This window comes from Podarcis erhardii, assembly GCF_964252035.2.
Source record: "Podarcis erhardii genome assembly, chromosome: 15".
NCBI classification, from domain to species: Eukaryota; Metazoa; Chordata; class Lepidosauria; order Squamata; family Lacertidae; genus Podarcis; species Podarcis erhardii.
The window spans coordinates 14,035,219-14,060,710 of record NC_138505.1 but is presented as its reverse complement, the minus strand read 5'-3'; the positions used below and the strand labels follow the sequence as shown (position 1 = coordinate 14,060,710).

At 45.0% G+C, this 25,492-nt stretch overlaps 1 protein-coding gene and 1 long non-coding RNA gene across 3 annotated transcripts in view; both read right to left on the bottom strand.

Moving 5' to 3' along the window:
• Positions 1–3,068: 3,068 nt before the first annotated feature.
• Positions 3,069–3,752, bottom strand: LOC309331034. Its single transcript, XR_014151689.1, has 2 exons — positions 3,465–3,752; positions 3,069–3,273 (listed from the first exon to the last, which is right to left on the bottom strand). It is a non-coding gene; the product is annotated as an uncharacterized lncRNA (long non-coding RNA).
• A 3,920-nt stretch (positions 3,753–7,672) lies between these two features.
• Positions 7,673–25,492, bottom strand: part of CAPN1 (calpain 1) — a 45,417-nt gene continuing 27,597 nt past the window's right edge. For both annotated transcript variants that reach the window (XM_081842927.1, XM_081842928.1), the window contains exons 9-22: positions 23,563–23,637; positions 23,295–23,455; positions 21,344–21,519; positions 21,232–21,243; positions 19,757–19,968; positions 17,374–17,413; positions 16,452–16,517; positions 15,831–15,888; positions 15,360–15,424; positions 12,146–12,214; positions 11,234–11,312; positions 10,411–10,527; positions 9,759–9,817; positions 7,673–9,015 (exon numbers count right to left, since the gene is read on the bottom strand). In XM_081842927.1, the coding sequence (XP_081699053.1) occupies positions 8,989–9,015; positions 9,759–9,817; positions 10,411–10,527; positions 11,234–11,312; positions 12,146–12,214; positions 15,360–15,424; positions 15,831–15,888; positions 16,452–16,517; positions 17,374–17,413; positions 19,757–19,968; positions 21,232–21,243; positions 21,344–21,519; positions 23,295–23,455; positions 23,563–23,637 (1,216 nt within the window). In that variant the 3' untranslated portion in view covers positions 7,673–8,988. The remainder of the gene's footprint in view (positions 9,016–9,758; positions 9,818–10,410; positions 10,528–11,233; positions 11,313–12,145; positions 12,215–15,359; positions 15,425–15,830; positions 15,889–16,451; positions 16,518–17,373; positions 17,414–19,756; positions 19,969–21,231; positions 21,244–21,343; positions 21,520–23,294; positions 23,456–23,562; positions 23,638–25,492) is intronic.

Below are 25,492 nucleotides of genomic sequence, written 5' to 3'. Positions count from 1 at the left end.
TTTTAAAAAATTAAGAAAAAAAAGTCAACACCACAGATCAAAGTTTTTGATACTGAGCTGGCGAGTAGGTCCTCGAGTGGGCGGGCGGCACCCAGTGGGTCTCCGAGATGCAGCCGATTCTCCTGCTCTCGCTGCGGGGCTGCCCCAAAGCTCCTAGCCGCCGCCGGCTGAAGTGATCCAGCGCTGCTTGCCGCTGCCAGATCGAGCCCAGAGCTTTTGCACGAACACACCCCAGATCGAGCCCAGAGCTTTTGCACGAACACACCCCAGATCGAGCCCAGAGCTTTTGCACGAACACACCCCAGATCGAGCCCAGAGCTTTTGCACGAACACACCCCAGATCGAGCCCAGAGCTTTTGCACGAACCCACCCACCCACCCCCGCACCGCTTCTTTCTCTCTCTCCCCCCCCTCCCATCACTCCTCCTCTCCTCCCCAAAGCCGTGCAGCCGCAAGCAGCTCAAATGGAGTGGAAAATGGCCAGTGGTGGCAGATCGAGCCTTCAGATTATCTCCACATCTGGTATTTAGCTGTCTCTGATCCGCTTTTATTTGCCAGAAGCCCCCCTCCCCTCCCACCAGCTTGGGCGGGTGGTGGCGGGGGCGGCGAGGAGACAGAAGAAGCGGGGTGCTGGAGAATATATATGTGTGTCCTCCCGATATATTTTGGCTGCCGCCGCTTCTACACACGTTTATATGATAAGGTGAACCCGGGTAGAAAAGAGAGAGGGATGGAGATTGGAGGAAGAGGTGGAGGTGGAGGCGGCTCCAGTTCAGAGGTAGTGGAGAATCCGTGTCAGGACTTCGCAATCCGCAGTCACACACAGAGAGAGTTGCATGGACGAAAGGGAGCTGGCAATACAATTCACTGGGATTTTTCTTTTAAGGGCGAGTCCTCGCCCCCCCCCCTTTTCCTCTCTGTCTCTCTTCCTTTCTCTCCCCATTGCTTTCAGCGCGACCAGCTTTGCTCTTGATCTCCGTTCACGGGGCAGCAGCAGCAGCGTCAAGGAGAGAGGAAAAGCAAGGAGGGGGGAAAGCGAAGCTTGAAGAAGGGTTGGAACTGGATCCTGCTACAGGCCAGGATGCCATCCAGGGAGATGTAAATGAGGCGGACGAGGCCGGCGGAGATAAAGGGGGCTTTTCTATCCGATTTTCCCTCTTGCGCGTGTGCCTGTGCTAATATAATATATGGCGGCAACCAGGTAATGGAAACGATCGACTGATTTGGCTTTCTTCGTAGCTCCCCTCCTCTGAGCAGTGGTTGAGTGGCATTAAGACCGTCTTGAGAAGTGTTGGTTAAAGGAGACAGCTGATTTAAAGAAATTAGAAAATAAGGCACACATTTCTGCACCACTGCTCTTGTATAGTAAAAGTATCTCTTTCCCATGCGTCCCAAATTTGTTTTAATGCATTTCACTTTATCTATAATTGCACTACATAAATGGCTTTTCCGTTCTTAATTAATTTTCTCTATACAGGGAAGTTTTTAAAAATATTTGAACATTGATGTTACTCATAATGCATGTTCTCATGTCCTCTAAGAAATTGATGTATGGGGAAAGGAAGTATTTTAGGAGTAGCTGAAGTTACGTGGTTGCTTTCTTTGTGCATTAACCTGCCTTTCATGGCCCATTTCTGTCCTTAAAGACACCCAATTTGGTTTTAAGCTACATCTTCAGCTCTTTGAGGACACTGGTACCGACTATTGTTGTTGTTGTTGTTGTTTAGTCATGTCCGACTCTTCGTGACCCCATGGACCAGAGCACGCCAGGCACTCCTGTCTTCCACTGCCTCCTGCAGTTTGGTCAAGCTCATGTTGGTAATGTGATAGGAGTTTTATGGTCTTAGATATATGGTAATGTTCATAACCGCACATACATAGGTCAACCTGGAACCATTTTGATTCCTAAACTGGCCAAATGTTTTCTCTGCAATGTCAAACTGGAAAAGTCTCCCCATTGTCTCTTTCCTCACAAATCCTGTCTTAAGGACAAATTTAAGATATGAATAAGGTGTGAGCCTGTGACTTGGCCCAGGAAATAAGTATTTTACCACTACAAAAGAATGGCCAGATTCCCCAGGAAATCCAATCAAGTAACTTGCCAGACAGGAGATAAACTGCGACAGGAGAAAAACAACATGCAAATGTTCTGTTTTAGACCGCCTTTTCTGGGATGTATCTGAGGGGTGGTCTTAGGTTACACCCCTTCTGTGATGTATGCATAATGTTTCTGGGGGTGGTCTTGATCTAGAGGATGGGAATTTCAAAAGTCTTTATAAGCCCTTGCACAGCATTTTTGTGGGTCCTCCTCCTTTCCTGCGAGTGAGGGGAGCACCCTGTTGCAACAGATCAATAAAGATCAAGCTTACTAGCTGCTTTGCTTCTCAATATTCTCTGGTTGGCCTCTGTTATTTTCTCCTACCAATAGGGAACCTATGTAAGGACTCTATATGGGCTCTTGGATACCCCATAAGGGAAAAGGGCATATTTTTATTTACAACAGTAGCTTCGAGAACACTGTCCAACCATCTCATTCTCTGCCATCCCCTTCTCCTTGTGCCCTCAATCTTTCCCAACATCAGGGTCTTTTCCAGGGAGTCTTCTCTTCTCATGAGGTGGCCAAAGTATTGGAGCCTCAGCTTCAGGATCTGTCCTTCCAGTGACTATAGGTAAAGGGACCCCTGACCATTAGGTCCAGTCGTGGCTGACTCTGGGGTTGCGGCGCTCATCTCGCTTTATTGGCAGAGAGAGCCGGCATACAGCTTCCAGGTCATGTGGCCAGCATGACTAAGCTGCTTCTGGTGAACCAGAGCAGTGCACGGAAACGCCGTTTACCTTCCCGCCAGAGCGGTACCTATTTACCTACTTGCACTTTGACATGCTTTCGAACTGCTAGGTTGGCAGGAGCAGGGATTGAGCAACGGGAGCTCCCCCCGTCAGCAAGTCTTAGGCTCTGTGGTTTAACCCACAGCGCCACCCGCGTCCCTTACTGAGTGCCAAATTTGGAATACATTCAAACACTAAAACAGCACCACAGCTCCATCTACAAGGTCTACAGTGATATGACACAAATTCACAAATACAACTGTTTATTTTTAATAAGTCATTAACAACCGTAACATAACAACAAAGTAACATATAACACTTCATTCATAAGGCGTCAGGGAACATCAACATAAGCTCTGGAACATCAACATAAGCTCCAGAATCGCCCAAAGCCCAAAGTCATTCTTCCCTGGAGGAAAAGCTCCAGGCAGAACCATGAAGATTCTCCCTGTAATCATAAAATCACAATAGATAGATATCAGTAGGATGGACTGGATGGGCTGAGAAATATCCATAACAGTCATCTGCAAACCTTCCTCTCTTTATCAACACCACTTAAGAACTTTGCATGTAAACATTGAAGTGTTAATAACTGTCATAACAACTGTACTTCACCAAATATTTCTCACAACTGCTCACCTGTAATCTCTGGAATCACCCCTCCTCTGACATATTCCTCTGTGCTGTAAGAAAAGTATAAAACTCCATGCCTTCTTTTGTTCGGGGTTTGCCTTCCTTCGTACCACATTGGACGTTTGGGAGTGGTAACCCCTGTTGCAACTGCGCTCTATATCCTGGGGGACTTTCAGGGGCCAAGGGGGCATATTTTCTAGGAATTTTCCAAGAATATGCCCCCTTGCCCCCTGAAACTCTCCCAGAATATGCCCCCTTGCCCCGTGAAACTCTCCCAGAAGTTTCAGGGTGCAAGGGGGCATATCCTGGGAGAGTTTCAGGGGGCAAGGGGGCATATTCTAGGAGAGTTTCAGGGGGCAAGGGGGCATATTCCCAGGCGGGCTGAATGGAGAGGAAGCAGAGGAGTGGAGCAGTTTCTTAGGGGGACTCAGGGGGGATGGGGATATCTTCAGGGGAGACCAGCAGGGAGGAGGACATAGTCTGGTTCGAGGATGAGGGGGACTTATCCCAGGGTTGAGCTAAGGAGGAAGACAGCTGCTTTTGGGGTGGCTATGAGCGGATCGAGGAGAAAGAGGGTGCTCATAGGATCTTGCAATGCACTTCACTCCTTGGCTCGATTTCCTGTGTATAGCAGAAGGAACAAAGAAAAAAACCCACACCTTTTGAGTATTTCTGCGGCTAAAATCTCTCGAGCTAGAAGCATGTATGGATCCTAACTTTGCCTCTGTTTGCATCCGGCTTCCCAAATCCACCCCTGACAATCTCCTGGAATTTTATTTTTATTATCTATCCCTTGCCCATCTGGCTGGGTTTCCCTAGCCTCCTTTATGACTTGGCTACTGGTGGGGCAGCAAGAGCAGCAGAACCTCCTGCTGCTTGTCAAGAGAGGATCCCCACTTCTTCAGACATCCCTCTCTGTGGCTTGCAGGTGCATCTCCCTCTCGTTCCATGGAGGGGGAGCTCCAGAGCACCCACCAACCCCCGTGATGCCCCCCCCCCAAGAGACCTTGGGTTTGCTCTCTTACCCACTGACACCTACAAGTGGCTACCTTTGCTAGGACAGCCAGCCAGCCAGCTACCCAGCCAAACTATGGTACCAAAGGAGAAATAATGGCTACTTATAACAACCCCCATAATAGTTATCTTCTCAAAAGCTGAGCTGAACTGGTGTGCTACCTGTCCCTTGCCTGGATGCAAATGTGGGACGGTGACCAGGAAACACCGAAGTCAACATCTAGAATGTGAAGAGTAGGAAATGCTTTTGCAGCTCCCACTGATGCCCTCTCTTACAATGGACAGGGGAACGTCTCGGCCCATTCCTAATTCTATTAAGGCTATGTGACCTTGTGTCACTCACCAATTGGCTATGGAGATCCCTCAGATGAACTGGGTTGCAGTGCATGAAAGCCTGTATCCATAGCAATGACCAGAGGAGGAATGACCACTAGGAGGAGTGTAGAGAAAAGAAATGCCCTGGTGCATCTGCAGCAGCCCAGCCAGATGCCTTCCTCTGCCCCAGATGCAATAAAACATGTTTCTCCCCTATCAGCCTCTATGGCCACAGCAGGCCACCTTCCAGCAGTTTGACCTCACCCCAAAAGGACCTTACTCCTCCATTGTCTCCCGAGACAGTCAGATGCCTGCATATATCAGAAGGGGCCAGTGAGAGCCTTGGGAGTCAATAAACCCCAAGCACCCGGTTTGTTGTGCAGGGCATATCTCTTAGGAACATCTTTTTTCTAGGGAAACGACAGGTGATGTGTTTCTATGGAAACCAGTAACCTCTTCCCCCTCCCTGTACCGCTCAGGATCAGCTCACCTGCAGCCCAAGGCCTCCCCACAGTGGGAGGCTTGTTTTCCTCTCTTCCTCCAAAAGCCCAACACCATCTCCGTTGTCTTGCTGATATTAATAAAAATCTCTAAGCGTTTTGCAGCATATTAAATAAATAAAACAATAGCCCGTTGATGTTCCTCTGGCCTCATGAGGAGCCTCTTTCTAGGGCTGGCAAGTCTGGGCCTTGCCCCCTAGGCCAGTTGGAAAGGGCCTTGCAGGGAGTGGCCTTCACGCCTCACAGCCGGGCGAAGGATGTGGTTTAAAGTTTAAGGCCCACCCTATTCTTCCGACTGTAAATTGTTCTAACTTATTCCAAGGTTGTATTTTTATATTGTTGTAAACCCCCCCCTCGAACCGTGTGGTGAAGGAATGAAATTTAACAAAAAACAGCCCAAACCAATAGGGACTCAAGCATCTTGCTTTAATAATAGCACTTCTTTTTTCCTTTTTTTTTTTTTTGGCAATAAAACAAGTCTGTTTCTACAATACAAAACAACAAGATTAAACAGTAGTACCCAGTTGCATCATAGGAGTGTAAAATAATCCCTGATAACGGAATCTTCCGGCACAATCACAGAAGCAAACATCACCTCAGAAGTCTCCCATTTGGGCACCTCAAGGGAGACGTGAAACAGCCTCGGAGGGGAGCGAGGGGGCTTCTGCAGCACCTCAGGTGGCTTTCTGGGAGCAAGTGTGAAGTGGGGGGGGGAGTAAGGGGCATTCAGCGGCTGCAGCCTGGAGGCCCCAATTCACCCCAAACCGGCCTCTGGGTGAGGAGAATTCTGCCCCTCAGGCCTTGGAAGGCTCATAGAAGCTTCCAGAGACAGGAAGCAGCCTGCCCAACTCTTGGCCAAACAGGATTGCCGATCATTTTGTGCCTGACCCTATTTGATTTCCAAGGGTCAGTTCCTTATCCATATCATACTTATGGGACCGCCTCTCCCGGTATGCCCCACAGAGGACCTCAAGGTCCATATATAGCAACACCCTGGAGGTCCCTGGCCCTAAGGAAGTTAGATTGGCTTCAACCAGAGCCAGGGCCTTTTCAACTCTGGCTCCGGCCTGGTGGAACGCTCTGCCTCATGAGACCAGGGCTCTGCGGGATTTGATTTCTTTCCGCAGGGCCTGTAAGACAGAGTTGTCCCACCTGGCCTTTGGCTTATAACCAGTTTGATTCCCTCCCCCTCGTTCCTTTTCCTTTCTCCTCCTGTGTAGAGGCTGCATCCTAATGTTTTAATGCTGTATTTTAATGTTGTATTTTAATCAACTTGTTTTTAATATTGGTTAGCCGCCCTGAGGCCAGTCTTGGCTGGGGAGGGCGGGGTATGAATAATTTTTTTTTTTTTAAATTATTATTATTATTATTATTATTATTATCCCGGGGATGGCGGACCCGTAGCCCTCCAGGTGTTGCAGGGTTATCAATTTCCCATTCGAGAAAGGCACCCTCTAGGCAGGACAACAGTCAGAGAGGAGCAAGGTTGGCGAGGGCAACTTCTCGAGATGTCAGTGATGTGAAGCTGTTGGTGCCAAAAGGCAGGCACCAGTGAGGGAAAGGGGGCCTCTCGGGCGAGTGGAAAATATGGGGCTGGAGAAAAGGGATGAAGTCCTTGCAGCCAGATACAGACTGGAAGACAGGAAGCCACCCTATGGCGGAGCCAGGCCATTGAACCATGTACAGTGGTGCCTCGCAAGACGAAATTAATTCGTTCCGCGAGTTTTTTCGTCTTGCGATTTTTTCGTCTTGCGAAGCACGGACTTTGGAAAAGCTTCAAAAATCACCAAAGTCTTCAAAAACCTCAAAAAAGGCTACCACACCGTGTCCTATGAGTTGCCCCTCAAAGTGAATGCACGGTTTTAAGAAAAAGGAAACAAACTTGCAAGACAAAGGAAACAAACTTGCAAGACGTTTTCGTCTTGCAAAGCAAGCCCATAGGGAAATCCGTCTTGCGAAGCAACTCAAAAAACGAAAAACTATTTCGTTTTGCGAGTTTTTCGTCTTTCGAGGCATTCGTCTTGCGAGGTACCACTGTAGTTCTATTTCCTCTCTCTACCTGGAGATGCTGAGGATTGAACTGCAGAACATGCCACTGAAAGACAATCCTCCCCTTAAAAATAAGATTTCAGTCCAATTGCTTCTGAATAAAAGGCTGATATAAGCAGGGAGATCAGAAGCGGCTTTACACCAAACCAGACATTTGGTTTAGCTAGCTCTGTATTGTCTACACTGACTGGCAGCTGCTCTCCAGGATTCCAGACTGTGTTCTCTCCTATGTCTACCTGGAGATGCCAGGGATTGAAAGCTCAGTCTTCCCCCATGTAGACACAGGCCTTTCCCACCTGAAGAAGGAGCCCTGCAAAGTCCCCTGTCAGGTCTCAGTCCATTCTTGCCAAACTTTGTATTTGCCAAATAAAAAAATACAGAGGCCAAAACAGTTACAGAAGTGGGAATATTTCTTTGGCACTGATGCAAATATGTTTCAAAAACATAGAAGGCATATCACTGGCAAATAGTGAAATACCAGTGGGCAAATCTGAGGCCAAATATACACTGCACATTTAAAGCACTCTTTATAACCCACCCCCCATCCTGGGAACTCTAGTTTGTTGAGAGTGCTGAGAGTACTACAGTTCCCAGAATTCCCTGGGAAGAGGGACTGATTTAAAACTACTCTGTGAGTGGGAGAGAGGTCTCATAACAACACCCTCGACAAACTACAGCTCCCAGGATTCTTTGGGGGAAGCCATGGTTGTTGAATGTGTTTCAAGAGTGCTTTAAATGTATAGTGCAAATATGGCCTGAGTGTAAGAAATATGGCAAATGAGTCGAAGGAAGTGTGGCCAACAGAGGGCTGAGATTTCCCAGCAAGCAGTGCTATGTTGCAGAGTGGGCATCCACCAGACGGCTATAGAAGCAAACTGGGAGGACTGAGCAGACATCCAGCAATAGGGACAAAGAAGGCAAGACATCCCTTTTTTAAAATTAAGGCATCAGGGCTCCCCCCCCCCCCGCCGTGTGCCTCAGGATGTTTGCTCACTATTTCAAAATAATGCTTCTGTGGGGCCAGCTCTCTGGCTGCCCCCCTTATTCTGCACATACGTCTTAAGACAAAAAAACCAAAAACCTAAGAGGCCAACATCAGGACAAAGCCCTAAAAACTAACCAAAGCCAACAGCCACTGAAAAACTGGCCATCAAGAGGCAAGAGTTTTCCCAGAATGCACTGCCCACTCAGGGCTTTTCCACAGAGCCACCGTTGCTGCTCATGCTGGTGCTGTGATAAGCCCCCATTTTAAAGACAAGGAGCCTGAGGTCAAGTCAGGAAGACCTCTTTTGTGCCAAGCTGTGCGGCAAGAGTCTCGCTATGGATCGTTATTCAAAGCAAGAAGCAGCTTTGGAGGCAGCGCAGGATCTGAACAGCTTCCGAGGTCACAGGTGACCAGGCACGGTGGCAGGGAGCCAAGAGAGTCCACCTTGGCACGTGAGGCAAATGTGAAGTGGTGTGTGTGTGTGTGTGTGTGTGTGTGTGTGTGTGTTTAAGCACGTGTCTGTTCCTTTATTTGAGGTGGAAGCAGTGAAAAAGCAAGAAGCGACCACATTGTGATGCAAGGCACTTGCAGGTAAAAAGAACGAAAGCACAAAAGATGTCCGAGGAGAAGGGCCAGACAGCCGTGCAGGGATGGTGCCGTTTCTTCTTCAGGCAAACATGGTTAGTTGTATCCACTACAGTGCAGGAGAGAGAGATAAAAAGGGGGATAGAGGAGAAATTCAGTTCAGGTCACCATCAAAAGCAAATCTACCTAATTCACGCTTTCTGAAACAACGCATAAACTGAAACATAGACCCATCCTTCAAAATCTGCACTTCTCCAAATTTTGCAATAATGCGTACAAAAATGCATACATAGGCTGCAATACAATGCACAATCACATTGGGGAACGCTGCATGTAAGTAAATGTGTATATTAGGATAAATTATTGCAAAAATGCTGGTGGGTTTTCAGGAGGATAAAAAACATAGTAATTCAGAAACCCCCAATCTCATAATCGTTCCTCATAGGAAAACACGTTCCACCCCCTCAATCATTTTTGTTGCCATTCACTGCACTTTTTTCAGATTTACAATATCCTTTTTGAAGTTCCATGACCAGAACGGCACACGGTATCCCGAGTGTGATCTCACCAAATGTTTGTGTCACAGCTTTATGACACTGGCAGTTTATTTTCATATATATATATATATAGGTTTTTAGCTTACAAAATTATAAAACATACCTCACAGTTTATCACAGATACATTCTTATTTGGACTTCCATCAGCACCTCTGATTCCTTTCTTAACTTAATATTGCCATTAAATCTTTTAACATATCATCTCTCTTTTTCCATTTTTACAATATTTCTAATATTACTCCACACAGAACTTCTGACACTGGCAGTTTATTTTCAACGATCAGAGAGGCATTACCTTAACCAAGTCAAAGGTGACGATTCCATCCTTGTCTGAGTCCAGTGCTTGGAAAAACCCTGAAGAGAGAGATTGTGGGGTGAGTGGCAGAGTTGAGGGTGGGAATTAAATCAAGATATTTCACTGCAGGACTTCTCTGGGTGGGAAACAAACCCAGATCAACCCTGTTGACTTCAGGGACAAGCTCTAAAGAACTGCGCCAGGAGGGTGGCATGCCCAAAGATGCACCAGGCTGCTGGCCTGCTTCCTCCACACCCATTTCAAGCTGCTATAGACAGAATTTAAGAGCAGCATGGGGAACATATTGCAACACTGCATGGTAATTTAAAATGTTGCTGGTGGTTTGCAAAGCCTTTAGGCACGCCTAAAGAAACCCTCTAGCCCTGGAGTAGAGCACTGGGGCATGCAAAGCCAACAGCTTTCTAAACTCCAAGGCCAACACTACTACTACTCCTTTGCCTCCTTTGACTTCTAGGAGAACCCCAAAGAGGGAAGAAGTGGTGCAGACAACACAGCCTCCACCAGTCCTCAATAGCTATGGGGTCCTGGGGGTTGGGCAAGGGGGCTTTGCCCATGCCCTCCATAGGCAGACTAAAACAACCTGGTCACACGTCGAAATATGAAACGGCCACCCTATGAAAAGGGCACTCACGGAACATGGTTTCAAGTCGCACTAAGCAGCAGACAAAATTGTCAAAGTCGATGGCCAGATCAGGTTCAGCGTAGCGGGTGATGATTAGCTCATACAGTTTCTTGTTCAGCTTGAAGCCTGGGCGAGAGAAAGAAAGAGCAAATACATTTCATTCAGAAGCTGGGTGGCTTTCTTAAAAACACAACAGAGTCTCCCACTTTTGAGGTAAGCCAAGGGACTGTGAGCAATTCAGACAGCTGTGTGCTTTGAAATCCAGCAGTTTAGATTAGACCTTAGTGGGGAACCTGTGGTCCTCCAGACTTTGCAGGATTCCAACTCCCATCACCACTAAACTATGGCCATACCAGTTGGGGCTGATGGGAGCTGAGAGTTGAAGAACATCTGGAGGGCATCCAATTTCCCAGTCCTGAGACACTTGTAATACAAAACTTATATGGCAGCTGTATCTCTACTATTCTACTTGACTGGGTGCTGAGCAGGAAAGACAAGAGTCACAAGTGTCTTTCTCACAGGACCTGAACTGCCAATTAGTCTACATCATTCACGCACAGCTTCCAGTTACAATTAATGAGGAAAGGGCAAAGGAACTGGATATGTTAAAGAAGACAAGAAGGGTCCTGTTAGATCAGGCCAAAGGCTCATCTTACTCCAACATCCTGTTCCCACAGTGGCCAACCACCCAGGATCCCCGGCTGTTAGCTGGGCTTCTTGATTCTGATTTTCTTGATTCTGATTGATGACTTGGTTTTAATTCCACCTTGAGGACTAGTTCAGTTGAGAGGCTGCCTAGAAAACTGAATGCAATTAAAAAGGGGCAGATCACCTGCAGCCTCCAGAGCCATCCGCATCTCGTAGGCACTCATGCTCCCCGACTTGTCCAAATCGAACTTCCTAAAGACTGCCTTAAAAGATAACAAAGAGAAAAGGAGATAAGATGCCCCCCCAAAAGGTGTCAACAGTGAACCCAGCGACTGAGCCCCAAGAACCTAAGGTGTCCAGAGGAAAAAATAAATTATGAGTTCCAAGGCTCCAGTAGGAACCCATCAATTCATAGTCACTAGAGGGAGATCCAGAAAGGATCACTAAACTGCAAACTCTCCAGACTTAAGTCCCATCTAGAGGGAAGAGATTTCAGAACCAGATTCAAAATTCCTTAACATGCTCAAATTATGATACTGGACATCAACATTCACATTTCAGAATCAAATAGATGTCAAATTACAAAGTTTGATTGTTTGGGCTCTCTCATTTTCAGCCCACTCCATAGATATGTTCCAATTTTTTTGAATCAAGGCAGTTCCTGTGCAAAATTTACTAGATACTGATGCATGTCAAGCTATCAGATACATATCTGCAAAATATTGTTTGCATATCAGAAAACTATTAAGCAGAATTCCCCAGCTTTTCCCTGCAAATAACAAAAGTAATTATAATTCCATTTAGCTATCCTGGTTTGCGGGGGGTGGGGAATCATGTAACCAAGAGAATATTTGTGAAATATTTGGACTGGAGAGTTTTGTGCAGCAAACCATGGGAAATCTGTGGACCTCTAGCTGTTGTTGGACTATAGCTCCCATCATTCCTGACCACTGTCTATGCAGTGTGAGACTGATGGGAGCTGGACTCCACGATATCTGGGCAGAGGTCCCCACCACTTACCCACCCCACTGTAGTCACATTTGTGTGGGGTTTTTTTTTTTACCCATAAATGGCTTTGATGACACTGTGAGCTTACCAAATAGCTCCTGATTTTGGTCCAAAGGATGTTGAACTCTACCAATCCAAGTTTCCCATTTCCATCTCTCTGATCAAGGAAGCGGATGTTAAGGAGACACTGCTGTCAAAATGTCACCGTCGCCTCCTTCCACCATCACCTCCCCTTCCCCTCCAATACCATACTCCCCAAAAAATAGTTTGTTGAATGCTTGCAGGCATATAGCTTAGGCAGAGGTTAAACTACGTCCAGCCTTCACATAGCGTTCATTCTGATTCGTTTGGGGGAAGGTTATAAGACAATCAACATGTGTCCTGATTCACTTGCGAGGCACTGTGTCTGTCTTCCCACAAGTCGTTCATTCATGCCAGTGCTCCAGTGGCTGCCAATACACTACTGGGTCACATTCAAGGTTTTTGCATTAATTTACAAGGCCCTGAGTAACTTGGGTCCAGGATAGTTTAAGGGTTTCCTGACCTGTTATATCCTTGTCTGGTCACTGAGATCTTTGGGGGAGTCTCTGCTGCTGGTCCCCCACACGAGGGCTCAGATGCATGGCTCAGAACTGTTAGAAGCCATGCATGGAGTGTTATGGGTTCAAGCCTGCATAAGTCCTTCCTGATTGAGATTAGATGGGCCCGGACTTCCGGGATAGCGCGAACGGGTAATGGCGGATTCCCTCCGAGCCCCGGAGGGAATCGGCTCCGTCGAGGACGGGTCTTGCCGTGCCGGCGACACGGGGACCCTTAAAAACCGCAAGCGCGGAAGCTTGCGGACCTGGTAACTCGGTGGGCACCTCAAGCGCCCTCCCCGACCCGCGAAGAGCCTTTTTAAAGGCTGCGGAGTGGACTGGGGAGCGGCGTGGTGCTGAGAGTTCAGCGCTACCTCGGCGGAGCGAAGCCGCGAGCCATGACCGTAGAGCGCCGTCTTTCTTCCTGAAATTGGGACTGAAAAAAGCAACCCGTGAGTAGAAGGAAATTTTGGCACTAAAAGTTTTTATTCCTGAATTCGAGTACGATCGGGGGACGTGTCAAAAAGGAAGTCCACACTCCCCCCCCCCACCAAAAGACTTAAAGTAAGGAGAGGAACACTAAGTCGGAAAAACTGTGGTGTTTAAAGAAAAAGCTTTCATAAATTGGATTTAAAAGTTAATTGTGCTGGAGTGAAGAGAGGGGAACTTCAGAGGTTTTTTTCTTTTGTTTTCTCTGGCTGACCCCCCCCCCCCGAACCCGGGCAGCGCCCTGTGTGTGAACCCGAGAGAAAGAATAAGGAGTTTGACAGCTGTCAAAAGAGCTGTCAAACGGATAGTTAAAACCTGGAACTGTGCTACAAATATATTTGTGGATTAAAAGTGTTACATTAAATTCACTGGAAACAAACTAATTTTGAACAACAAAGTAACGGACTGTTGGAAAAGAACCATGATGGAAATCCCCCTGGAGGGAACTAAAGACATTGCAATGGCGGCTGAAGGAAAATTACTGGCAGAGATAAAAAAAATGTTTTTTTTGGTGGGAGCTCTGCAAGAACAGACCTCGGCTATGAGTGAACAATTGATGACCTTCAATCTTAAACTAAGCAACTCTGTTGATGGAATTAACCGGATGGAAAAAGAACTTGCAGCTGCAGAAGAAGAGATAACTTTAGAACTGGGGGAAAAAGAAGAAGGAGAAGAGGGAGTTCAGGAGGAAGAGAGTAATCAAAAGTCTGTAACTTTTGGGAACAAAAGAAATGAAGAAGACAACCAAAGGATTACAAATCTGCAAAGAAAGATGGAAGTCCCTGGAATAACTGGAATATCGAGCTATAAAAGAATGAACAAGTTTGATGGGGACTTATTCTTTAAGCTGCAACAGGGGAGATTTGTTGATCCTGGACAGAAACTGTTTCTGTTTGATTTGGAAGGAGGAAAATATGAGGAACTGGGGACAGAATCCCTCCGAGAAGAGAAGACCAACAAAAAGGACTATAAACAAAATTGGTGGAAAGAGACTAATTGGGGCCTAAGGGCCTCCGATGTGAGAAATCCGGGTTAAAAATATGGGAAGGGGCAAAAACCGGGGTAGGGGAGGGAGGGGAGTGTAGGGTGGTAAGACTCTGGGATCTAGAACTGAAATATTATGATTTTTGGTTCAATATATGATTTTTGGTTTAATATAAAGACCGAGGAATTTGTGGGAGAGAAATTAGGCCGACCTTAGAGAAAGGATTCAATGTATATAATGGGATATGATAAGTAAAAATGGAAAAATGATACATTTTAAGAAGGATATGAACAATACTTAAGAGAAATGAACAAATAACTTGCTGAGATACTTAATGAAATTGGAAGGTGGGTAGGGGGGTGTGGGGAAGTCACTGAAAGAAGGTAATGAATGTAAGACTATGAAATTACAGATGTTTTGTTTTGTGTTTGTTTTATATGTGTGTGTTTGTCTGAAAAAGCTGAAAACCCAATAAAAATTTTTATAAAAAAAAAAAGAGATTAGATGGGCCCCCTCTTTGCTGAATTTCCAGTGCATGACAAAAACTTATCCCAGTAGGCATTTTAAGGCAGCGTTTGGTTTTATGGTGAATTTTTATCGCGTTATTCTCTGTTAGGTTCATTTTTACGTGCACCACTTAGAAACACGAATGATTATGTGCCCACTTGACCTCTTCGATTGATGGAATTGCAACTTTTGCAGGTGCCCCATAATACCCACTCTGCATCTGGAAGAACTCAATCATTTAGTGTGGCAGTACTGACACTTTGGAACTCCCTGCCACTTGATAACAGGCAGGTCTCCTCACTGTGCCTTGAACAGACCTTTGTATTTAGACAAGCCTCACCATATGTTTAGAAAGTTTGTGTGTTTTTAATTTGTTTTAGTCTATTTTATTGTGGTTTTAATTTTCTGTTTGTTTTAAATTATGGTTGTACCTTTTGTTAGTGATAATTTTATTGTTTTATCAATTTTGTAAATCGCTTTGAAGTTGTTTTTCTACAAACAAGCTGTATATTAATTTTGTGTAATAAGTAATATATAAACATCTTTAAATAATTTTAAAAGTCTGTTTCGTTTTGGTTTTTTAAAAGTGGATTTATCGCGCTAGGGCAAAAGAGAATTATAATCTACTTTAATTACGGTAAGTGCAAACCTAAATTCATGGCACGTGCTCCTCTCCTGCAAAATACTAAGAACCTGGAGCTGCTTTAAAATACACAGACCCCGAAACCAAAAAGGAAGGATACATCCATGAGGTTCACCATACTCCGACAGGACTCCAAACTGAACCCTTTCGTCCGAAGGTCTTTATCTGCAGTGAAAAGCAAAGAAGGGACAATTAGAGCTTTTCCTTTTACACCCCATGAATGCACGCAGCAAAAAGATGACAGAAATCGTTCAAAGGGACACTCAACAGTAGCACAAGGAAGCCACAAACCCTGGAACTATATGACAGGTTTGTTACAAGTCCAAGTGCAGGAAGATGGTGGGTTGCTGGTGTCCGAACATTTTAAATGGTGAAATCTTTTGTTGCCAAAGGGCTCTAGCAACACAAAGCTTCGCCAAATTAGTTTTATTCTCTGTTGCATACAACACTCAGCATTTGTTGTATGCACATGCACACATTCCCTGACTTTCTGCACGACAAATGTTTTGCTATTTTAATTTCTTTTTTTAAAGAAAAGAAGATGAGGGAATGAGTTACACTCAGTGCTTACGTTTCCCTATGATTCTGTTGAGGATAGTCTGCAGTTCACGAACACTGATTTCCATATCCTGCAAGGAAGGGCGGAAAATAGGAGGAAAAAAAGATTCAATGTTATTTTAAGCCCACCTCTGAGCCACTCTTAAAAGAGGTGATTCTTGGAGAGGCCTGAAGTCAAGCCCTTTGCTCAGAACCTGCTCAGAACTGGAACCTGTTTCCCCATCACAGCTCCAGGCACCTTTGCATATGCAAACTAAGCGCTCTGCTGTTCAGCTAGGACAAAGGTGGGGAACTTCATGTTCCTTAACCCCCCCTCCACCTACCACTGGCCAACTTTGACAGGTGGGTGAGGTGAGACAAAGCACCAGCTGATCAGCAGGGCCTGCCAATCCTCCATTTGGCAAGAAGCCACCTTTCACCTGCTCTACACCTGCACAGCTTGGTCAAAATAGTAAGGAAACACTTTACCAGGCTGGAGAACTGCACTGCAAAATTCTGAGAAGGGCTGATTTCAAAGGCTGCCTGAATTTCGGTCCACGTATTGTTTTGGATGGTGCATGTTGGGAAAGTTCCCCTTTAAATGGGGAATGGATCTAATTTAACACCCCCTCCTCCCCACATTTGACACACTTACCGCCCCTGCCAGCTGCCTAAAGAGTTGCTTGAAGCTATCATCAATCTCGCTTTCTGAAAGCACTTTCTGGGGAATGGAGAGACAGTGGAACAGTCAGACAGGCAGGTCAGGGTTAGAAAGTCTAAATATGCAAAGTTCTTTTGGATCGGAAGCATGGAAAAGTGACAGTCTGCTCTTTTTATTTTTTTTAAAAAAAGACCACTCACAAAAAGCTTCACTGTCACTTCAAGAATTATCTTGGCTACCCCTCTGAAATCTGTAGCTGAAGGCCATATGTGATGAGTCCATTCTAAGGGCTGCATGCATTGGCCAGTATCTGTGGGGAGATTTCCACCACCACCTCGTAAAAAATGAAAAACTGCTGGACAAATTACTGTGCCCCAGCACTAGCTGAGAACATAAGATGAGCCTTGCTGGCTCTGGCCAAAAGAGGACAATCTGGTCCAGCATCCACTTCTCACAGCGGCCAAACAGATGTCCATGGGAAGCTCTGAATGCAACCACAACTCTCCCCACTCGTGACTTCCACCAATGAGCGCATACTGAATTCAGAGAGAAAGATGTGCCAATGACAGAAGAGGGGATTCTTCTTGAATGTAAAAAAAACTGGTGGCAATCGTTACATAACTCCTTTCCACCACTGGTTCCCCAACTTTTTCTTTTCTCCAAGGACTGCTTGAAAATTGCTGAGGATCTCGGAGGACCTTTTAGCTATTTTTCTACCTCTTGGAGCAATGGTGCTAGGTACTGCATGGTTTTTAACTGAATTTTTGCAGACATGCTGCGGATCACTTGAATGAAGGTGATAGACCGTCACAGATCCAAAGACCAGCTTGGGAAGTCCTGCTCTGGAATAAAAGCAGGAATTTCCTCTAAGTCGCCCTTTGAAAGGGGTCCGTATTTGTCACTGGAGGATTCCTACCTCATCTGGGAGGTTTGCCTGGATTTCATCGTCCATTTCCCTGCAGAAAGGCAATAAAAATAAAAATGAGAACTCAGGGGAAACATAAAGAAGCTCAAGGCAATTATCCAGACACTAGTAAACACAGCAGAACAAGCATTATGAAACCGGGGTGGTGAGAAGCACTCTGAAGTCAAGTGAGAGGCAGGGGAGAGTTAAAGTCAAGGGTTTACATCTTGTTTTGTTTCCAAAGTCTGGCTCATGTGTTGCGACAGCAGCAGAATTCCAACGAAACTGGAAGCTGCCAATGTTAATTTATTTGCCCAAAATGGAAATCAACCCAGTGAAAACCACTGGTGTTTGCTGCTGCTGTTGCTTTCAGTCTGCAAATGATAACGAACTAATGTTCCCCACCGCAAACCACCACCATTTGCACTGTGATTTCTTTGCACTGAAAGGAATGGGATGGAATAAAGTAATGACAACGCAAGTTATGTAAGCTACATAATCTCGCCACAATGGACAGCAAAGAATGACAATGTCATAATTTTTGGCACAAGATGAACTGCTGCAGAACAGCAATATCGCCATGTGTGTCAAACACAGGGCAGAATGGAAAGCAATGCATTTTACATCCCTACCTCTGACTCAGAGGACTCCGTCTTGGGAGCCCCAGTCCATTTGTCTCCCCTGCTCTATGAGAGTAAAAAAGCTTCTGAGATGGGGTGGGCCCCTTTAAGAGAAGTGGTGCTTTTCAGCAAAAGGCAAAGTTTACAGCTCCTACCTAAGGCTCAGCCTAAGGCTGGTTGTTGCTGAAGCAGCTTCAATGCTCCACTCTCTGAGCCCTGGGCAAGGTCTGGGCTAGGATGAGGTCAGCAGCTGTATCCCAACAGGCAGCGCCAATCCCAGTTGGAAAGAGGCAAAAGCTCAGAAGGTCCTAAGTCCAGCTCCCCACACCTGTCTGGTTAAGAAGGGATTAGGTGGCAGGGAAATGGGGGGGGGGGCAAACTTGAGACCCTGGAAAGCCAGAGAAGACCATGCTAGTTCGAAGGGGCGTTCTATGACAACAAGCATTCAATCCTGATCTGCATGAGAGGTCCTCCAGGTCTTCCCATTAGTTTTTCTTTCATCCCATTCAGTTCAGGCAACTCTCCATTTACGCGGAGGTTACATTCTGAGGCGCCGCGTGTTAAAGTGAAATTGCATAAATTGGGAACACCATGGAAAAGCCTGCAAACATCCTCCAAACCTCTGGAAACCATCAAAAAAACAAAAAACACACCAAAACCTACCACAGTTGCTCCCTCCAAACCTCCTTGCTCAAACTCCAACTCTCCATAGGCCTCAAAGCTTGGTGCTAAGGCTCTTGGGATTGCCAGATACTATTTTCATGTGTTTTTATGCTCTTTTAGGGATGCTTTTGCCCTTTTTTGTGCTACTTCAGTGTTTGTGGCAATGCGCACAATCACACACAGGGCCGGATTTAGGTTTGATGAGGGCCTAAGCTACTGAAGGTAATGTTCAGCTGTCCTTTGTCAACAACAAATTGTTGCTGTTTTTTGTGTTGGATATATGCTATATAGTAATTTATGGACCTAATGGGTATCTAAAGCCATTTGCACATAACAAAATATGTATTTTATCAAAGTAATTGTTGAACTAAAATACAATTAATTTTGGGGGGGGTCCCCAAGAGAGCGGGGCCTATAGCTTGTTTAGTAAAGGTTGCCTGTCACTTTCTCAACTACAATAAATCCGCTTAAAAAGAAGAACTGGATTTGTTGTGCCAGGAAACCCAGAGAGTTCTCACCGTCTTTTATGCCTGACACCAAACCCTAACTATTGGATTCTTTTGCCCCATCTTTTTGTGCCTGCCAGGCAGCTGTGTTATGCTTATGATAATATTTTATTCTCTTGTTAATTATGCTGTTTTAAATGTGCAATTTATATTTGACTTCACTTAGCAATGTGGTGTTTTTAAAAAATGTTTAAGTTTTTTTGTTAACTTTGTTTGTGTTAAATATGTATTCTGTAGCTGACCTCCTTTGTAATGTTTTATTTTGAAGTCTTTAAGATAATATTTTAGTTTTCTGTTAATTATGTAGCTTTGACTGTATACTCTACATTTGACTTTCTTCAGACTGTTTTATTGATATTTTATTGATGCTTCAATATTCCGTAAACCGCTTTGAGATTTTTCTTATAAATATAAAGCGGTATAGAAATGAAATATATTATCATCATCATCATCATCACTCAAACCTAAATGTTGATTTCAGTGGGTCTGAGTAGTTGGACAGCGCTGAAAGAGGACACTGTACAGCACTCTGAAACCTATTTCAGTCTGTTGAACGATTGCCCACCCTCTGCCAAAGGAATGACAAAGATCACCACCAACACATACACTGTCCCGGCTTTGTTCTCTGCGAAGAACCGGAGCACGAAGTCCCCTTCCTTGTTGGGCTCAAAGGTGGAAGGCACCACGATATACTCCCCCGGCGGCAGCTTGAAGCGGGTGCTAACCTCGCGCAGGTTGATGAACTGCTCGGATCGCGCCCGCGAGGAGTTCGACAGGAAGAAGTCACGCTTCAGGTGTACGGAGGTCTGCCCCCTGAACTGCCAGAGAGGAGAAGGCACGAGTTGAGCAAGCGCTTCACCTGTCGAACCCTCCTCTTGGAATAGGGAACGGCCGTGGCCAGGGCCGGATTTAGGTTTGATGAGGCTCTAAGCTACTGAAGGTAATGGGGCCCTTTATATGTCCAGCTGTCCTTTGTCAACAACAAATTGTCACTATTAGAAATGAGCAAACCAGTGATATTTCAGGGAGCAGGCTAGCAGGCGGGGCCCATTTCTTACATCACAGGAGCCTATACAACACAAAACACTGTTGCTGTATGTAGGTTTTATTTAATGTGTTTTTTATTTTCTATTTTGGAACTGTACATCCAGTTTTTTTCCTTTAATTTTTTGGGGGGCCTGCAAGAGAGTGGGGCCCTAAGCTATAGCTTGCTTAGCTTATACGTAAATCCGGCACTGGATAGCTCAGTGGAAAAGCTCCTGCCTTGCAGGTACAAAGGTCCCAGGTTCAAACGACGACAGCTCTGGTAGACGTCAGCTTTCTACGTCCTTGTTTAAATTGGCCCCTTCTTTAAATAAAGAGGACTGGAATCTTACTTTCTTTTTAGAGGAAGGACTGCTGCTCAGCAGCCGGAGCACCTGCTTCTCATACCGAAGGTCCCAATTTCAACCCTCAGCAGTCCTGATAAGCTTGTCTGAAAACCCAGAGAGCAGCTGCCAGTCAGTGTAGACAATGCTTAGCTAGAGGGATCAACGCTCTAACATAGCAGAAGTCCTCTATACCCACTTAAATTATCCCTTTATTCAGAAGTAATGAGGACTGGAATCTTTCTTCCAAGCACTTGCCTTGACTGCAAAGGGCGCCTGCTTCAATCCCTGCCATTTCCAGATAGGGTGGAAAAGACTCCTGGCCTGAAACCCTGGACAGCCGCTGCCGGTCAGTGTAGATAACATTGAACTAGATGGGCTCAGTTGGCCTGACTTGGGATAAAGCAATTTGCTACACCCCTATTTATTTTGTTCCTTATGTTGAGGACTAGAATCTTAGGTCCCGTCCCCCCCCCCCCCTTTTAGCAGAAAGTCCGAAGCAAAACAGTGGAGTGCAAGCTTTGCATGCAGAAGGCCTGAAGTTCAATTCCTGGCAACTACAGGCAGCAGTGGGAAAGACTGGGACCCTGGAGAACCATTAGCAGACAATACAGACCCCTGTGGCCTGGCTTTTGGTCCTATGTTCTTATAGGACAGGAGATGATCTTGCAGGGGCTTCCCATACTTACAGAAGTTGCTCTTTGGCATACATACCTCAGGAGGCACCTGCAGGAGACAAAAGGAAGAGGGGAAGTGAATTCCAAAAGAAGGCAGAGGAAGGTCTCCACACCCCAAGGGGCAGCTCTCCCAAGCCCTCGGGCGGTACCTCGTAGACGGCAAAGCCGATGGTCTCCATGTCCTTGCCAAACCGCCTCTCCCGGCGCCGGTGCTTCTGCATCAGAGACAAGAGGAAACTGCAGCCTGGCTCCCTCCTGTCCTCGTCGTCGTCGTGGTCCACCTCTTCCAAGCGGATTTTGAACTGGGGGTTAATCCAGAAGGTTGCTGAAGGAGAAAGAAAGAAAGAAAGAGGAGACTGTGGGGTGCAAGGGTTTTGGGGAGATGGCAGTCGAATTCAACAAATGCATATTCTTGTGAGTTAGTAAGTTTAGGGGCAAACGGACACAGAGCTGTATTGCTAGATAGGCAGACTCAGAGCATAGCAATGTAAATGGTAGAGAGAGTTCTGTGTGATGTCATTTCCTGTTTCCATTTATTCCAGGAAGAAATGAGAAATATAAGCCCATCTCTTTCCTGTCACTCTCTCTTTCCCTCTCCAGCCTGCAATAAATGTTCCTGCTCCAGCTCAGGCTCACACCTGAAGCTGGATGGGCTGTAAAATATAAATATTTTACCTGCATAGGGTTTTTTAATAACAATTCTTATTAATTTTTCAGTTTATACATCTCAAAATAAACGTTTTACATAATACCATGTAACAATTGACTTCCCTCCTTCCCTTTTTGTGGTTCATTTTACTTATCTATCATTCCTGCATATTTTATTATAGTCAGTCTAATCATTTCTCCATTTTACATCCTTTAAATATTTACCATACTGTTGAATTTATCTAAATGCTGCCAGCGTTTTCAATTGTACACAATTGTTTTCTAAATATTCAGCAAAAAGATTCCACTCCTCTTTGAATAAAGATTCTTCTTGCTCTCTTATTCTATAAGTTAAACCTGCTGCTTCCACAAATTCTATCATCTTAAGTTGCCAATCTTCCTTGCTAGGGATCTTGCTCACTTTCCATCTATGGGCTAGCAAAATTTGAGCCGCCGTGGAACTTCAGACTAAAGTATTCCTAACAAAACGGCCTGAGGTTTTTTGGGGAATGTTGTTTTAAACATTTTTTTTTACTCATTGCAGAGCATTACCCATTAGCCTTTAACCTTTTTACGTGTCCACCACATCTGAAAAAATGTTCCTTCCATTTCTCTGCATTTCCAACACAGATCTGATCCAACCTTGTACATCTTGACCAACCTACTTGGGGTTAAATACCATCTATGCATCATTTTTATATACCGTATTTTTCCATGTATAACACGTCCCTGTGTATAAGATGACCCCTATTCTTTGGGACTCCAAATTAAGGAAATGGGGGGAAATTGCCCAGAATTATTGAGCTTTCTTTGGGGGGGAATGCACAGACTTGTTGAGCTTTGGGGGTGGGGATTGCCAACAATTGCTCACCTGTGTCTTTTACAAAGAAAAGTATGGTAATTCTCTTTCAAAGTATAACATGCGGCAAATTTCTAATCATTCTTCCGGAGTTTCTCCCAGAGGTTTAGGTCTATGTTATGCCCTATATCCATTGCCCAGTGTGTCACTGAAGTTTTGTCTAACTCGTCTTTCATTTCCCATTCTAATAATAAGTTATACATTTTTGACAATAATTTATCCTTGTTCCACAATAATTCTCTTTCAAACTGTGAGCTTCGATCCGGAAACCAATTTTTAAAATCTAATTTAAACATATCATATATTTGATGATACTGTAACCAATCCTTACTTTTTCCATTGCATAGTTCTACTGCTGCCTTTGCCGTGAACCAATCCAAGACTATTTAATAAGCTGGAATTGCTTAAAAGTGAAGGCTTTGCAGACTAATTTCCAAAACTTCTGTTTTCGCTGCAAAGGATGGGATTTTAAAGCTCTTTTTAACACCCCCCAACCCCACAGGAGACTGGAGGGGCAAACTGGAGTTAAGATATCCTCTCCTATCTACTAAAACCCATCCCACACAACTCACGCCATGTGTTACATGAGCTACCTGGGTAGTTCCTGCAGCCGCCAGCTGTGCTCCCCCGCCGCCAGGTCCCATCGTAGAGTGTCGTGTTCCACTTCCGGAACTTGCGTGACTTCAGTGCGTCTGGTGTGAGGTTGCAAATCTCAAGGCGGGAGAATTCCCGGAGGAAGTCTTGGAAGGACATCCTAGGAGAAAGAGACAACTCGCGAATTCAGATCATGCGCTCGCTCGTTGGTGACATGTGCGCATCTTTAGAAATGCGATTCCTAAGACAAAAGAAAAGCGCGCCTACCAGAATTCTCCATCTTCCATTTTAATTCTCAGCTGCTGCCCTATAGATGGATCCACAGCGTTCCATTCCCCAGAGCTGTAAAGAAAAAGAGAAGAAAATGTGCTGCCTGTTACAGAGAGAGATTCCAAAAGAAGTAGAAAATGCGGAGTCTTCTCTCCCCCCCCCCTTTTATAATTTTTATTAAATTTTGTTTTACGTTTTAGAATATTCATTTAAACAACCTTAAACTATCAGTGACTTCCCTTCTTCCCTTTCCATGGTTCATTTTGCATAACATAAATCCCTGCATATTTTATATAAACTAAACCATTCAGCATTCCATTATTACATCCATCCATCAAAACTTATTTACACTGTTGAATTTATCTTAATGCTGCTCATGTTTTCAAATATACACAATCCCCCCCCCCCCGTATATTCAACAAACATTTCCCAATCTTCTTTAAACGTATGTTCTTCTCGTTTTCTAATTCTATATGTTAGGTCCACAAGCTGTGCATATTCCATCAGTTTAAGTTGCCATTCTTCTATAGTTGGGACTTTGCTCGTTTTTCATTTTTGGGCTAACAAAACACAGGCTGCAGTTGTTGTATACTGTACATTGTATACTGTACATCAATTCAAAATCCTTTATTAGGCATAGCACACCACACATTAACAAACAAACATCATATACAGACTGTATAAGATACGGGCTCAGCGAACACATTTTATACTGTTATTATGTATACTGTACATAAATAACCTTTTTTGACAACTGGGAATTTCCATCTGAATTATCCCCAACAGAAAAGGAATCTTGTTTTTGGGGGGAAAGTACTTTTAAACATTCTTTTTCCAATTCATTGTGAATTATTTCCCAATACTCTTTTACCCTTTTACAGGTCCACATACCCTCAGTCTCACTGCATCTCTGGAAAAAATGCAGAGTCTTCTCAACCAGCCCTGCTTCTCAACCAGCCCATAAGAGCACTGCTGGGACTGATGGAAGGCCTGCCTAATCAAGTGGCAAGCCAGAGGGCTACTGGAAGCCCACAAGGAAGACTTGAATGTCACTTTCACTCTCCAGCAACTGATTTCCAGAGGAATACTTCCTCTGATGGTCCTCATAATTATAGCCAGTGACAGCCTTATCCTCCAAAAATTTGCCTAATCCTGTGTCAACGGCTTCTTTATTTCTGTTCTGAATCTCCCATGACTCAGTTTCAATGGAAGGTCTAAAAATGTCTTGCTATATGGACAGGGGAAAAAATAATAATGAAAGTTTTAGGCAGCAGAAGACTGGCTGGGTCTCTACTGAAATGGAAAGTTTAAACAACATGTGCTTTAATGGGTTGCCTGTAAAATGGGGACTCCCTTTTCCAGGTTTTCTGAAATCTGAGAAAGCCAGTTATTTGCAAGGGTAACAGAACGTCTAAAATGTTCACCTTGCCTTGTGGATGAAAAACACAAGAGTTACAGGCTGTAGAAGAGAAGCTGGATCTCCTACTGAATTCACTGGGAGGAAACACACTGAATGAAATTGAAATGAATGGGGGGGGGCAATCAAACAAGTGTTTTTGAGACTACAAGTCCCATCATCCCTGACCACTGGTCCTGCTAGCTAGGGATCATGGGAGTTGTAGGCCAAAAACATCTGGAGGGCCAAGGTTGAGGAATCCTGCTCCAGATGTTGCTCTGATCGACCCTAGCAGGAATGGCCAACAGCCAAGGATGATGGGAGTTCAGCAACATCTAGAGGGCAAATTTTCTTCACACCTGCTGTAGTCCTAGTAACTCTGATAGATTTGTCACCAAAAAATTCACTCTGGTTTCCAAACACAACACGCACGCTGGTTCCCTTTGCCACTTTGCTTGGCAAACTCGCTTCCTGCACATACCAGCTTTGGGGCACAGGGGCTCTTCTTTTTCAAGCGCCTAAACTTTGCGT